The sequence below is a fragment of the Pogoniulus pusillus genome, chromosome 20 (genome assembly GCF_015220805.1).
Source record: "Pogoniulus pusillus isolate bPogPus1 chromosome 20, bPogPus1.pri, whole genome shotgun sequence".
Taxonomy (NCBI): Eukaryota; Metazoa; Chordata; class Aves; order Piciformes; family Lybiidae; genus Pogoniulus; species Pogoniulus pusillus.
The window spans coordinates 157,226-171,904 of NC_087283.1; the positions used below are offsets into that span (position 1 = coordinate 157,226).

The 14,679-nt window shown below is 43.6% G+C and overlaps 1 protein-coding gene across 1 annotated transcript; it reads right to left on the reverse strand.

Moving 5' to 3' along the window:
* Window positions 1-1,512: 1,512 nt before the first annotated feature.
* SLC7A9 (solute carrier family 7 member 9) lies at window positions 1,513-14,525 on the reverse strand. Its single transcript, XM_064159858.1, has 15 exons — window positions 11,854-14,525; window positions 11,479-11,601; window positions 10,591-10,907; window positions 10,380-10,505; window positions 8,755-8,902; window positions 7,758-8,000; window positions 7,094-7,219; window positions 6,694-6,793; window positions 6,295-6,339; window positions 5,837-5,960; window positions 4,586-4,689; window positions 3,792-3,888; window positions 3,032-3,181; window positions 2,270-2,444; window positions 1,513-1,751 (listed from the first exon to the last, which is right to left on the reverse strand). The coding sequence occupies exons 4-15, from the start codon at window positions 10,482-10,484 to the stop codon at window positions 1,687-1,689; spliced, it is 1,482 nt and encodes a 493-aa protein (XP_064015928.1). The 5' UTR covers window positions 10,485-10,505; window positions 10,591-10,907; window positions 11,479-11,601; window positions 11,854-14,525; the 3' UTR covers window positions 1,513-1,686.
* Window positions 14,526-14,679: the final 154 nt, after the last annotated feature.

Sequence of the window (14,679 nt, forward strand, 5' to 3'; positions counted from 1 at the left end):
AAGCATGGAGGTGGCAGACCTGTCCTTGATTTCAGGAGGGAAGCAGTGAAGAAACTCTTACCTTTGGGCTCTGGGGATCTGAAGCAGCATTCCATAGAGGACCAGTGTGTATGCTTTCCTCTGCCTGTTTTGAAATGGCTGCTTGGCTCTAGTAGTCACGTGTGCCATCCAAACAGTACAACACAATGATGAAGCTTGGGCTGTGAAGCAGTTGGGTTTATTTGTAACTGCAGAGCCTGCTAGTTTGTCCTCAATGAGCAAGCTTGCTGTGCCAGTAGTAGTTGGTAGTTTTTGAGCTTTCACAGGTCCTGATACATGGCTTTTCTACCATACGCCTCACATTCATACAGTTATAGTTTTGTTGGCAAGCACAATGCTTGCCAGTTCGGCATCAAGAAATGATGTCTCGGGATGTGCTGGCATGGTGTGAAACACTGCACAGTGCAGCTCACTGTGGTAACTCCTATGGAACAAGCACTGTGGTAGTAGATGCAGTTATTTGTTTTGAATTTGCCATTTTCACTTCTCACGAATGCTCTCATTCCCTCTCACTTACCTAAATCTGTTTTCACTTTTGAAAATGCACAATAAAATCTTGTCTGCTTAGCTTTAAGGCTTTGGCCTTTTAGAATACTGTTTCAGTAAAACTGCTAATTTGTGCCTATCCAGAAGATCTTGCAGTTCAGTAGTAATTTATAGTAACCTGGGATCAGTCAAAGCAGAAGGCAAATCATCTGTCTCCTTTGTCTGTGGTGCCCTCACAACAGATCTGGGACTCTGGAACTTGAGGGCCAGGAAAAGAGAGCTTGAGGTGAAGATGCATCCAGGATGATGCCTAGGGTGAGTCAGCCTTACACATTGTGAGTGCCTTCCTTGAGGAGGAGGGTCATTGACACAGGTGATCCTCTTCCGAGGGGCACAGAGGGCCCAATTTGCCAACCAGACCCATTGTCTTTGGCAGTCTGCTGCGTGCCTGGGATGGCATTAGGGACATCCTGAGGAAACTCTGGTCTGGTCCAGCCTTTTGACCATTACCCACTGTCGGTTATGCAGGTTGGCAACAATGAGGTTGTGGAGAGAAGTCCAAAGACAACTAAAATGGACTTCATGCCACTGGGGTGATTGGTTGAACTATCAGGAGCACAGTGGCAGGGAGGAACACTGAAAGGAAGAGGAAGATGCTCCCAATGAACAGTGGCTAAAAAGCTGGTGCCATTGTTGAACCTTTGGTTTCTTTGATCATGTGGCATCAGGCCCGCTGGGAAGAAGAGATGGTGAGGTGGCTCTTTGTGTTAGGCGGTGTTTGGATTGTACAGAGCTCAGTGATTGTGGTGAGGTCGAGTGCTCATAGGTAAGGATAAGGGAGAAAGTCAACATGGCAGATAACCTGTTGGGAGTCTGTTACAGACCACCCAACCAGGATGAAAAGGCAGATGAGGCAACCTTAATGATTCTGTGATTCTATTCTATAATACTGGCAAACAATGGAAACAGCTCAACTAGATACTGTGATCTGGTTCAAATACTTTATTCCAACAAATTTAGCATTTTTCAAGTATTAAAGTGGTGCAAAAATAATACACCAGTATGAGCATAACAATTTAAAAGGTATCAATGTGTGCCAAACTAAACTGACTCTCCTTCCATCAGTGTAGCACTTCAAGTACCTGCTACATAAAAAAGCCTTCATTCAGTAGCTTCCTCTGCTGGAACAACTTCCAAAAGCATCTGAAGATGCATAGTGATGGGCTCTGAGGAGGAAAAAAAAATGTTTAAGAGATTCTGTGAGAGAACAGTATCAGCTGTTAGTGCTGTGATTATTTTTGGTCTTAGTGCTGTTAATGTTTTCTCCAAGTACAGTGAAGTTGGTAACCTGAACTAAGGGCAGGCAGCAGAAGGATGTATGTCTGCTTAGTTTATGGCTAAAGCAATGTTTTGAAATCCAGACAGTGGACACAACTCACAGGTAAAATGGTTCTGTTCACTCCACAAACTAGTTTCTTTGCAGCAGCTGCAGTGGTGTACTGCTTGTTTTGTTTTTGAGTTTTAATTTTCCATGAAATCCAGGCATTTTGTTCACAGGAGGAGTAGAATGCAATCTGTAGGAAAGCTCACAATAGGCCCCTTGCTCTGTCTGGAAACTTGCCTCCCTGCGTGCCTTGCTCTGCTGACTGAGATGGGGTGGGCCATCTAGCAAGCTTCAGTGCAACAGCTGAAACCTTGGCAGTGATCTGCAGAGTTTAGAGCTGGCTGTCTGAGTTATACTTACTTGATATTTTCCGGGGCCAGTCGAATTTGAAGTGAACAAACAGTAGATAAACTACAAGTCCACTAAGTATAAATAAACAACAGTACAAATAGGGCAGTTCAGGTGCACTGACGATAGGTGCCAGCACCAGCAGAATGGAGACTAACGTCACTGCAACTGGAATCACAATGGGGACCTGCAAGATACAAGGCACAAAATTATTTGGTTATTCTTTTGGTGTGCTTGCAGAAATTGTACGTATGAAAGAAGAATCTTTTCTTGTCCTTTCACATTGTTTTCCTTTTTAAGATTTCTGGAATTAGATAGAGCAGCTCAAAAGAGTAACAAGACTAAGAACGAAAGAAACCTCTTCTGCTAAATCCTTGTCCAAGATCCCTTTGTCTGTGGTGCAAATTACAGGGTGAAAATTTGCGTTTTAATGAATCGGGATGCTGAGTCTAGTACAGTGACCTGAGGTCTTACTTTTGGGTACTTCTTCAGTGGTAGTCTGCTGATTGCAGTTTGCTGTACCTGAACATGTTTTGTGCCTGTGGTCTGTGCAAGTGAAACAAAACATTGTCTAATTTTTTCCCAGCCCTTACGAGCTTTGTCCTACTGCAAAACTAGACCCAAGAGCTTCAATTAATGGCTGTATTTCAGGTAAAAGGGAGTTGGGGGGAAGGGGTCTCCCAAAGGTGGTGATTTAAATATCCAGGTATTTAGGATGAGTTGTGACAGTATTGATAGGAATGGAGGAAAAGCCATGCTGAATGCTGAACTTACCCTTATTGGTCTCCTGAGTTCCTTTCTTGTAAACCTCATAACAATGAGCCCAAGAACAGTAAAACCGTAAAATATCCAAACTGCAAAACTGAAGTAATTTATGAGTGTGTTAATGTCACCAGGAATGATGTAAATAATGGCAATGGCCCCCTGAAACCAAAACAGAAATCAGTAGTCTGCTACAGAAGGCGGCTGCAATTTACTTGTGTCAGTATGGGTGCATCTGTAAATGTTGCTTAAACATTTTGGATGCGTTCCCCTGTGTGCACCCTGCCATCAGGTGTTTATTTTGGTGTGCAACCTTAATTCTATTTTAAGAGATATTAATTAAATTTTTAATCAACAGAGCAATTGCATTCTAAATGTTATCTTGTTTTACCTTGACAAAACAAGTGGCTAAAATAAAAACCCGAGATACTCTAAATTGGTATTACCATGTATTCACAGACGACTCTGTCGTTGCTCTGATTTAAATGCACTCTTACAGGGAGGATCTAGGATATAGTGATAGCTTGCTTTCAGGCATCCAGTGAAAAAGGATTTCCCTGCTCATTACTTTAACTTCTTCATTTGTTTCATGCTGTGGATTCATAAACATTTGTTGTTTAAAATGTGCGAAGCTGAGGGGATTGTGTAGTCTTCCTTCCCAGTGTGCATTTAGCAGTTTTCTTTCCTAGCCTAAGACAGGTGTGAGGACTGCTGGTAAGAAGTGGTGAAGGCAGGTGTCACTGGGGGCTTTTCCCGTATGTGGAACACTTACATAAAAGATGATGGCGGGCGCTGGCGTTAAACGGTTAACACTGATGTAAGAGAGCACCTTCAGCATGTGCCCCTCACGACCTGCAACGTAAACAAGTCTGACAAGACAAAAACAAGGCAGTCTGGTTAGCCTGGCACCTGGCGTTTAAGTGGTGGTGCTTTAAAAAGTGAGAATTGAGCATCGGTCGTTTTCGGAGTTGCTTTGTTGTGTGGCTACATCTGACTGCAGCTTCATCATTGCTTGCTTTGAAGCAGGGTGACAGTTAAGGAGTGTTGCAGAAGACTGAGATCAGGGGAAGCAACCAGTAGTAAAGCAGTGAGCTTGAAACAATTTTTGAACCAATATTTAAGCAGTAACCTTAAAACTAATGTCAGAAAAATAAGTTTGCAAACTTCATTTGGCAGAAACCTTGGCCACTTTCCCTTTTAATGTATTCCTTTTAAATTTGCTTCATACCAAAAAAGCTACATCGACAGAAGGTTGTCAAAGAACTTACCTTTGTGGCCCTGTCCCATTCAGATGTATTTGAAACTTCAAATATTTTAAGATAGCAAATGGAAACATTGATAGGAAGAGCTTCTTTCCAGTTGCCTTTATGGTGTACTCAGGTTCTTACTGCTAGTTTAACTGTCTTTGCTTTAAATGCAATGAGAGTTGACAAAACCTTCTGATGTAGCTGCTTTGAATTGAGACCTGATTTCCTAGTCTCAAAGCTGTGTATGGGTACACAAATGTGTGACTTTTTTCCATCCTTGAAAAGTGTTAATTTTAAGCCCCACAGGATGGAAGCTTACCTGCCTGCAGTAAAACAGGTCCCGTTAGCAGATCCAATTGTAGAAAAGGCCACGAAGAGAGGAACGATCCAAGAGGCTGGGTAAAGGACTCTATCTCCAAATGTCTGGAGTATGGGATTAAAATTAGTAATTTTTGTTATTTCAACTACTCTTTGGTGTATTTGAGGTTGAAGCCTTGTACAAAGTACAATAAATGGTATCTGAAGTGGGTTCTAAATAAAAATAGGTTGTGTGTTTTGTGTAGGTAACACTTGCCAAGTGCAGGCCTGGGTTAGTTTGTGAACTGCTCTAGAGTGGAATGTTGTGGTGCTGGGGATGCCACATCTGTAGGGAACACAGGGATACAGGTGTGAAACATGTACAGAACTTAACTCTGGCAGACAGCTGCTCTGGGGACTTCTGCCTGCAAACCCAGAAGACAGGCAGTATTGCAGCACAGGGCTGATGTGCACCATCTGAGTTGGGGCTACATGGGAGTGACACATGGCAGCTGGGCCACCCAGGCCTGGTGGGTGAATGAGGAGAAGACTGACTTGCTGAGGCCCCTCTACATTGCAGTTTTCACCTCTCCTGTGGTATGTTACTTGTTGCTGCAGGGTGGATTAGATCTAATCTAGGTGTGGTAAGATGCTGTAAATGAATGCCAGTTAAAATATTTTTGGGCAGGATTTAGGTTTTTAATAGAGGAGTGGTTAACTTTTTTCAGTAAGCCAAGCATAAGGAGTTATGGTTTTGCTGTATCATCACACTTTGTCCAATAGTAGGACCATTTGTTTTCCCCAAAAACTAACATTAGGGGAAAATTGCCAAGAGGCCATGCAACAATTTGGAGGAAAATGTCCCACGGAAAATGTGGCAAGTAGAACCCAAGGGACAGATGTATTTGGTGAGACTGTAGAGATTGATAGTGTCTTTAACGTTGTCTATATGAACATGCCTTGCAATAATGCAGAAAGGAGATTTCTTAGCATTGTTAAGGAAAAAGGCAAGAATTAAGGAATCGGTGAATTGTGGAGTACTCGATGTTATCTCCAGTAACACTGCCAAGGGCAGAGCAGCACTCAGATGCTATCTTTTCTCCGTTTTCTTGGTGTTTACAGAAAACAGCCAACCTCTGAGCTGCAGAGGGAAAAGGTGACACAGCTTAGACAACTGAATTGTCTTAAGAACAAGTACAGGTTCCTTTTTTGCTCATGACTTTCGTGTACAAAGTTTTCCTCAGATGCTGTATTAGAAAATGAAGTGGCTTACCACAGCAACCGCCTTGGACTGCAGGAGCTCTGTTGAAGTCATTACGGTGAAGTATGAAACGTTTATCAGAACGTAACAAACTGTAACCAAGGGGATTCCAATGATTATAGATAGTGGGAGATTTCTGAAGGATGCAAAAGTAAGACTTCATCAGCATTGCCCTATCACTGGTAGAGGTGTCACTGCACACTGGGTTCTTAATTCTTATGCACTTCAGGTGTATTTACCTGTCTGTTGCAGAGCCATGGAAATCAGAATTTTAAAAGGAAAATCAAATTTATGGGAATGTACAAAGCCTGTAATGGGTGCTGATTAGCTTTGTCTGTTTAGTAATCAAACCTGGAATAACTGTTGCTTAAGATGAACAGAAACAAAACCAAAATGTCTGCCTGCTTGTACCAAATTATCAAGTGTTGGAGGTTTGTCGTTAGAAACACTGCTTTCCTGCATAGTTTTACCTGTAAGGGTTTTTAAGTTCTTCTGTGATGTAGTTGAGCTGGTTCCTGGAAGGAAAGACATTGATGCAATGTTATGGGCAGTCAGGAGGTGAGATACTGCCCTTGAAGCCAGGTGTCATCTCTCGGATCACTGTGCTTTACCTTTGTGGTTTAGAAACAACCCCAAACCCACAAGCACAACCCCATTATTCTTTCCCTAACAGGCAGCCCCCCGAGGGTCTGGTGGGGAGGGGGCACGTGTTGCTCTGGGGATTCTTGGCTCGAACTGCGCTGGTGTTCCTTTTCCAGACTTCGTTCAGGCGCGATTAACAGTTCGGGTACTAGCTGTGGGTTCTGCAGGGGAGGACAAGCCAGCTGCAGGCTGTTACCTGCAGCAGTGAGGGCTAGCAAGGACCTTACCATCCGTCGTATGCCCATAGTCCGTTATACAATGCCAGACTGAGCGAGCTCACAGAAACTTTACTGTCCTTGAAAGAATCTTTGAAGTTGTCAGTCTTTCCTGCAAATCAGACAGACATCACTGCTGAGTGTTGAAATTCATTCCCTCTAGAAAAACAAGCATTCCAACAAGTTTCATGTTTCAAAACTCCTCGCTGTTAAAATAATACCAGTTTTTATTAACTAACCCCTGGTGCTGCATTTCCAGCTCCTAGCCCTTCTCCAGGTACTGTAGTTTCCAAAAGATCCCCAGCTAAACCAAAGAGACTCATAACGTTGTGCTGCTTAAGTTGGTGGGAAATTGTTCAATGGTCATGGCAGAAGCTAAAACAGTTTTTGCAAATAAAGTCTATAGAATTACCTTGTGCAAGGAGAACGATTCCACTTACAATAATGATTGTGACAATGATCATTTTAGCAGCTGTGAGAAAATTCTGGAGATAGCTTGCCAGCTTGACACTCAGCGAATTCACTATTGTAATCACCACTGGAAGGAACGTGGGAAATCATGCATTAAACAGGTTCAGGGTTGTAAGAAGGACTGTCTCTTAACACCTTCCCCCCCCCCCCGTTTACTGTACTGCTTTTCCCTCCTACTATTTGTGCTGTTAATGCAATTTTTTAATATAGTAGGGTTTGGATAACTTAATTCAGAGAATTGTTTTTCCTATTTTAAGATTTCAGTAGTACCTTTAACAAGCCTTACAGCATTCTGACAAATGCAGAATTAATATCTTTCTGTTTAATTTCTTTCCTGATGAATATAAACATGCATTACACGGCTGTAGGCATCTTAAAGAATAAAAGAAACTTAGGCTAGCAACAGCCATTTTGAAACCTCTTCTTTTTAAAGCTCATTGAATTGGTTCCTGTGGGAAGGGCTTGCTCCACTCTTCCAAGTTTTCCATTGCTTTCAGTGTAGGTTCACTTGCTGGTGGTGTCATGAAGATGCCCTCACTGGAGCCAAACAGGAACTGCTCGACAGTTATGGAGTTTATCTCTGTCTTCAAAAATATAAATCTTACCAATGGCAGCCACTGCAAGACACTTGATGACAACCTGGGGTGGATCACAACCCGGATAGAAAGGAGCTGATGCATATTCTGCAAAGCTGAGACAAATGATGGCGAAGGAAGTGGGTTTTGTGACAAGTAAGCTCGTCCAAGAAAACAAAAATGCTGGAATTGGGCCAAATGCCTCCATGAGGTAAGGATATTCTCCCCCGGATTTGGTGATCGTTGTGCCAAGCTCAGCAAAACAAAGTGCACCTGAATAAGAAGAAAAAGATTTGTTGCTGGTTTAGTTCATATGCTTGTGAAGATGGGACTGGCTAGGGACTGGGATTGACAATCTTCATTAGGGAGAAGAGTGAAGGAAATTCATATACACAGTGCAAATTGAAGTTTAATTACTTGTAAGCAACTGGGATGCTACCCAGTTATGTTGTTTAATACTTAAGCATTAACAGGCCTTCTGGTTTCATAGTAGGTTTCTGTTTAGGAAACCAACACTATGAGAAGCATTGAGGTGGCAACTGCCCTGACTGACCTACTTTGGAAAGTTGAAAAAAAAGACTTGCTCTGAAGTGTGGTGACGCAGGTTTCTTGCTGTAGCTGACATTTTGCACTAAGGGGGTTTGTGCGTGCTGTGTGCCTGACCCAATGCCCAAAGAAATCTTCAGATGCACTGAAACATTCTGTGGTGCATTTCAGTTTGTAATTATATTCACACAAAAAACATGCAGAAGTGCCTAGCTCAGTGCCAGTAAAACCTGTGTTTTGATGCAAGTGGAAAAATGTTACAGTGAGTGAAATAAGCAGAGCTCAGCTGGCTCCCATGGGAGCTGAAAGTGTGCTTTACATTATTATACAACATTTTGAAGCTTTGCCTGAGTCCTGCTCCACTCAGGGTGCCATAGATTTGATCTAGGTGCCATTGGCCAGTTAGTGAGAAGATAGTAGTATGCAAAAACAACAGATACAGAGATTTAAGCAAAGATTCAGATTGTCTGGACTCATTTACCTAATGTTGCAAGGATGCCACAAGCTGCCCAGATGGTTAAACAAGGTCCCACAGCTCCAGCATTGGCAAGTACTGATTTTGGAGAAACAAAGATACCTGAGCCAATAATTGTACCAACGATCATGCAGATTCCACTGATGAGGCCCACCTTGAAATGAAAGGAGACAGTCTGGTCAGTTCTAACACCTCAGTCTGATTAAATGCTGATGGTTTTGCATGAGCACTTGAGGAATTAGGCATTTTCTGAGTGTCAAAAATTTGCTTTCTGGGGTTTTTTTTGTCTTTCAGTTGTCCTCACTTCAGCTGTTAGTGCGCAGGAATCGAGGCTGTTAGGTGTGAAGAGGTCATGTTCTTTTGACTTTTTAGTGACTACTAAAACTCAAGACTCATCTGTTACAGAAACAACCCAAACCCCAGCATTATGGCCCATTGTGATTTCCCTGTTAGTCTAATAACATCAATATTTTCCCAGTCTTGGCACCAAACTAAAAGCACATAGCAAATGTCCTTTTGGGTTAGAGAAATTCAGAGAGGAATTCCACTGCCTTCTGAAGGCAGGTGGCACACCTGTTTGCTACAGTGTCTGACTTTCTGGAGGAGACAAATCCTCACTTGTGTACTAGTGACTTCTTGTTAGGGGCAATGGCCACAAAACTTGCTAAAGCAGTGAGCTGAATAACCACTTCAGCCTCTGTACTTGTGGAACAAAAAGTCTCACTTGGATCAGCTTTGAAATCATCAGAAAAGTAATACAAAACCATATTCAGTTTCCTGAAGTGTAGCTAACCACATGTCGAGACCTCAGTGCATGACTGCTAAACTGGGACACAAGTAATTTTTGCTGTACGATCCATGTGCACAGGTACAGCCCTAAGGAGAGGGACTCGGGGGTGCTCCTGGACGAGAAGCTCAACGTGAGCCAGCAGTGTGCACTTGCAGCCCAGAAAGTCAACCAGAGCCTGGGCTGCATCAGGAGAAGTGTGGCCAGCAGGGCCAGGGAGGCGATTCTCCCCCTCTGCTCTGGTGAGACCCCCACCTGAAGTACTGCATCCAGTTCTGGAGCCCCTGTTACAAGAAGGTTGTGGAGATGCTGAAGTGTGTCCAGAGAAGGGCCACTGGAATGCTCAGAGGGCTGGAGCAGCTCTGCTATGAGGACAGACTGAAAGATTTGGGGCTGTTCAGTCTGGAGAAGAGGAGGCTCCCAGGTGACCTTATTGTGGCCTTTCAGTATCTGAAGGGGACCTACAAAAAAGCTGGGGAAGGACTTTTCAGGATATTGGGGAGTGACAGGACTAGGGGGAATGGAGCAAAGCTGGAGATGGGGGGGTTCAGGCTGGATGTGAGGAGGGAGTTGTTCAGCAAGAGAGTGGTGAGAGCCTGGAAGGGGTTGCTCAGGGAGGTGGTTGAGGCCCCATCCCTGGAGGTGTTTAAGGCCAGGCTGGATGCGGCTTTGGCCAGCCTGATCTAGGGTAGGGTGTCTCTGCCCATGGCAGGGGGGGGTGGAACTAGATGATCCTTGTGGTCCCTTCCAACCCCGACTGATTCTATGATGGATAGCCCCACTGCCTCCCTCTGCCAGCCCCCTGCACAGGTGCAGACCGAAGAGGAAAAAGAAAAAGGTTTGCCTGCTTTTGTAGGTTTGTGACTTGGGGTTCATGGCTCTGAATGGATTGTCTCTCATCTTTTCCATCATCCTCTCCTTTTCTGTTCCTCAAGCTTTCTTCACCCATTTGGCTTACTTGTGGCAATCCCTGGAGAAATAAAAGCAAAATTATCAGTCTGCTGTATTGTTTGCTCGAGTTTTTCTGACATGCTGTGGGAGTTCCTCGTACCCACCTGGCAGTGGAGGTCTGGATGTCTTCTGTCTGAAGCTACATTCAGTTGAGAGGATGTCCTTCTTGGAGCAGTCTAGGTTTTATAGCTAGTCCCTGCTTTGAATTCCTCCAGAGGTCCAGACAGATTTAATCGTTCTCCTAAAAGCGTTTTTCTTATCTGGGCAGTTTCTTTCTGATCTTCATTCAATTGGGCCTCCTCTCAGTTCCTTGGAGATGCAAGTATCTGCTGATCCCAGTGCTGTCTGCTGTAATTGTCTAATTAACAGCTCTTTGCCTCAGTCACCAGCCTTCTCCGACTGAATGTCTTCTGACCATTTTCTTGTTTATCATGAGAAAACAGACATTTGTTTGCAAATTCAAATGTAGCACTGAGGTATTTTGGTGAGGATTTTGCTTGTTTCACATAGTATTGGAACAAAATGCAACCTGACATACTGAAAGAAATTCATCAGCTTCTCAAAAGCTGATCCAGTCAAAAGTCTCTGCTCAGACCCCACAGCTACAGTGACTGAGAGCAGATCATGTTAGCAGTTGTAGAGGCTGGGAATGTGCCACCCTTTGGCAGCCTGGCTGGTATCCAGCTGTTCTTGGCTGCAAAACCTGTCGCATTTTGCCTTGACAGAACACCTAACTGCTACTGCTGCTCTTCAGAAACGTTTGGGTGATAAAGGCATCCAGATCCAGTTTCTGCTCTGAATTAAGGATTTTTAAAATAAATGACCCTAAATCTAGCTGTTAAGATTAAATCTACATGATAAAATCGCACACGTAAGGAAGCCAGGGCTTGGGTCACTGAACTTTATTGCAACTTTGTGCCCAGCTCCTCTCTTCAGTCATGTATTCAGAAGGTTTGAATCATTGTCTTTTAGCAATGCATGCTCTCACTTACCTTACTGATTTTTTTGTTTGTTTACTGGTTTGGTGTTAATCTGGTCCAGGAGTCTTTGTACAGTGTAATGCTCGCTCTTCTGCTAGCTTCACCAGCCTGCTGGGCTGCAAGACAGTTCCATGTCTGAAACCAGAATATGCAGAAGCAACAGCAGCAGCTTAAGTACAGAGGTTATAAAAGGTAATCAATCATTAAACCCATCCTCAGCCAAGAAGCTTCGAGATTGGAGCCACAGGTAAACCAATAGTCAAATTAGTTTATCTTTAAAAAAAGCCTTTGTTCCGTTTGTGAGACTGTTTGTCTAGTGCCGAGCAGGGTGTCGCTCAGTGAGAGTGCAGCAGGATGGGAAGAGGCAGATTAGATTTTGGTACCTACCTATTTCTAATTTAGAAAGACTTCGGGAAGGCGACTTGTCATAGCATCGGTGCACTAAAAACACCTGATTAGATATTTGGTGCATCCTGTCAAAGCAGCTGATGCTTCTATCTTGGCAAGGTGTAGCAGAACTTTTTCCTTCATTTCGTATGAAGCTGGAGGCAGCTGAGTAGCCAAGCTTACGTTTCTTTCGCTTGCAGTTCAGATGCGTTTCTTCGAAATGCTGAAAAGTCCTGCTTTAGTGAAAAATTCCATTCCCTTTTCATAGAGGTCTATCTCCAGCCAAAAGGTAGGGCTGCCAGAATGCTGGGAAAAGGCAGCTTCTTTTCCTGGCTAAGCATCCCTAAAATACTTGCAGAAAACCCGTTAATGGTGTTTCCTTTCACTGCTTTTTGCCATGCAGTTGTACAGCTCCAGTCCTCTGCCACATCAAAACCAGTCAGTCGCGATCAGCCTAACTGCAGTCGACTTTGTTCAAGGAACATCTCTGTTAAATCTTTCAGCTTTTACCGGTATCGGTCACTGTTGATAAGATTTGTATCTTGCTGAGATAATGCCTCATGAGCAATAGTAGTACTGGGAGGAAGACCAAACTGTTGGACTTGAGTATCAAAAACCCTACAGTCTGGTGCAATCTGACACTGCGGTTTGGTTTCGTTGGTCTTTCCTTGCCCTTTTGTTTAAGCATGCAGGCTAGATCATCAGGAATTCTGCCTTTGTAATGTTGGTGTAAATCTGCGACTAAAACCAGACTCTGCAGAAAACACAGGCTGGCATTGCTCTGTCGACTGTTTTGTGCTGGTTGAGCCAGTCCTGTGCTGTGAATTCTCCGAGACTTGAGATGGCAAAGCAATGCCAATACTGAAAAGAAAGCCAAACTCTCTTTTGCTCACTGTATTACATTTTCCTATCTTTGTTTTTCTTGTTCAGTCATCACAGAGATAGGATTAAGCTTCCAGGGAAGCTCTTCTGTAGCTAACTTCTTGTTCCAAAATTACTATTTGAGCCATGGTTGAAGAAAAGTTCTTTTTTTAGGATAAAGGGAATTAAAGTTAGCCTGTGAAAAGCTGGATATCAACTTGTTTGACTTCTTCAGCGAGGACTTCAGAATACAGTAATTATGGTGTAGGATTAAACAAGCTAATTCTTCCATATCCATCACTGCAGATGCCTTCTTTGGAAGCAGGTGTGTAATGTATTTGCATGTTCTCTGTTGCCGGTGGTTTTGAAATGAAGAGTTCTCAGCCCTGTGTTTTATGTGAAGTGCTGCCGAGACTCTTGAAATAACCAGTCTGAAGAGGGGGGAGGAGGGGGAGGAAATCCTTGTGGGTCTTTGTCCTTCAAAACAGAATTGACGCCTTTCACAGCATCACCCTGGAATTCTCAGACCACCTAAAGGGGACAGAAGCCTCGTGCAGCTTCGGTGAAAAGGTGCTGGAGGGTGTCATCTCTAGGGGTCTCGGGATGGTTTCAGGTGCGTTTTCTTTCTGCATCCCATCTGTACTTGGTTTCTTCAGATGCAGTAAAGGCAACATTGAAAATATGTTGCTGGAGCTTTTCACCCAGCAACCAGGTTGTTAGCCTGGAATGCCTGTTTGTTTTCATGTGTTTGGTAGATGTCTCTGCCAGTGACTTGACCTGACTTTGCCTGTGTTTCCTTATGAAAATGGAAAAGTATCTCGCTTATTGTCTCGTTTTAGGGGTTAATCTTCCTCGGATGCCATAAGCTCGTTAAAGGATTTGTAACTTTGCTGGCAGTCCTTCTTTTCCTTGGCTGCTTAAGGCAAAAGTAAACACTGAGTTCAGGGATTCTACTGTTATATTCTTCAAGGACAAGAGAAATGGCATTTTACAGCCATGGGAGAATACTCCTTGCCCCTCATATACAGAGATGAAGAGGTCGAGAAGTTCAAATTCCAAGGGGGTGCAGAAGCAAACACTGTGTGCTGGCGTATAAACAGTGTAGCTATTTGCCGATTAAACGGTAAAAATTAATTTTCAACTTTAATTTGGGAAATGGCAATGGCACAATGTATAAATATAGCTCTATTGTCATTAGTCACTAATAATAAAGGTTAATGTTTGTTGGGTTTGGTATTTATTACTTGCAGTCATGCACGTTTTGTGTGGGGAAGCAACTGAACTGGGCAGTGGCTGGGACTGTGGGAACTAGGGCCAGAGAGGCTTTTAAAGTGTATAGTGGGGGCAAGTTAGTCTGTGGAGAAAAGGTAAAATGCCCAGCTCCTGGTAGGTGATAGTGGAAGATATTGTCTATTTTAATTCCTTGCTTAAGGAGTTCTCTTAGTAAAATGCACCACAGCAGTCACCTTTTAACCTTTCGCATTGTTGGCTTTCATCATTACTCAGCTGAAGGAAGTGACTGAACACTCTGCTGTGTTGGTACAGGTGAATTCAAGAGCCCTTTCCAGGCACTAGCAGAGGGGGTTCACCTTGTCAGTTGGTGCCTGATAAAGGCAAAAGCAACAGCCAGCAGGTGTCAGGTGTTACAAGGGGAGCACTCTTTAAGGAAGAGCACAGCCTGCCTTGTCACTGGAAAAAAGCCTCAGAACTTTGCAAAGGTGGTGAGATTGTAACTCTTGCCCATTTTGCACACTTCTTCATGCTCCCTTTTCAAGCAGTGCTCAGTTTAGATGCTCGGTGTCCTGGAAGCTGGTGGCTTTGGTTTTAAAATCCCTGCACACAACGCAGCAGTGTTTGAGTTGGGATTTTAATGTAGCTGCAGGTGAGGAAAGGAGTCATACCTGACAGCTGAAGTGAAATGGTGTGATGCTGTCTGGCCTACTTGCTTCTCGGTGAGTCTGTGGC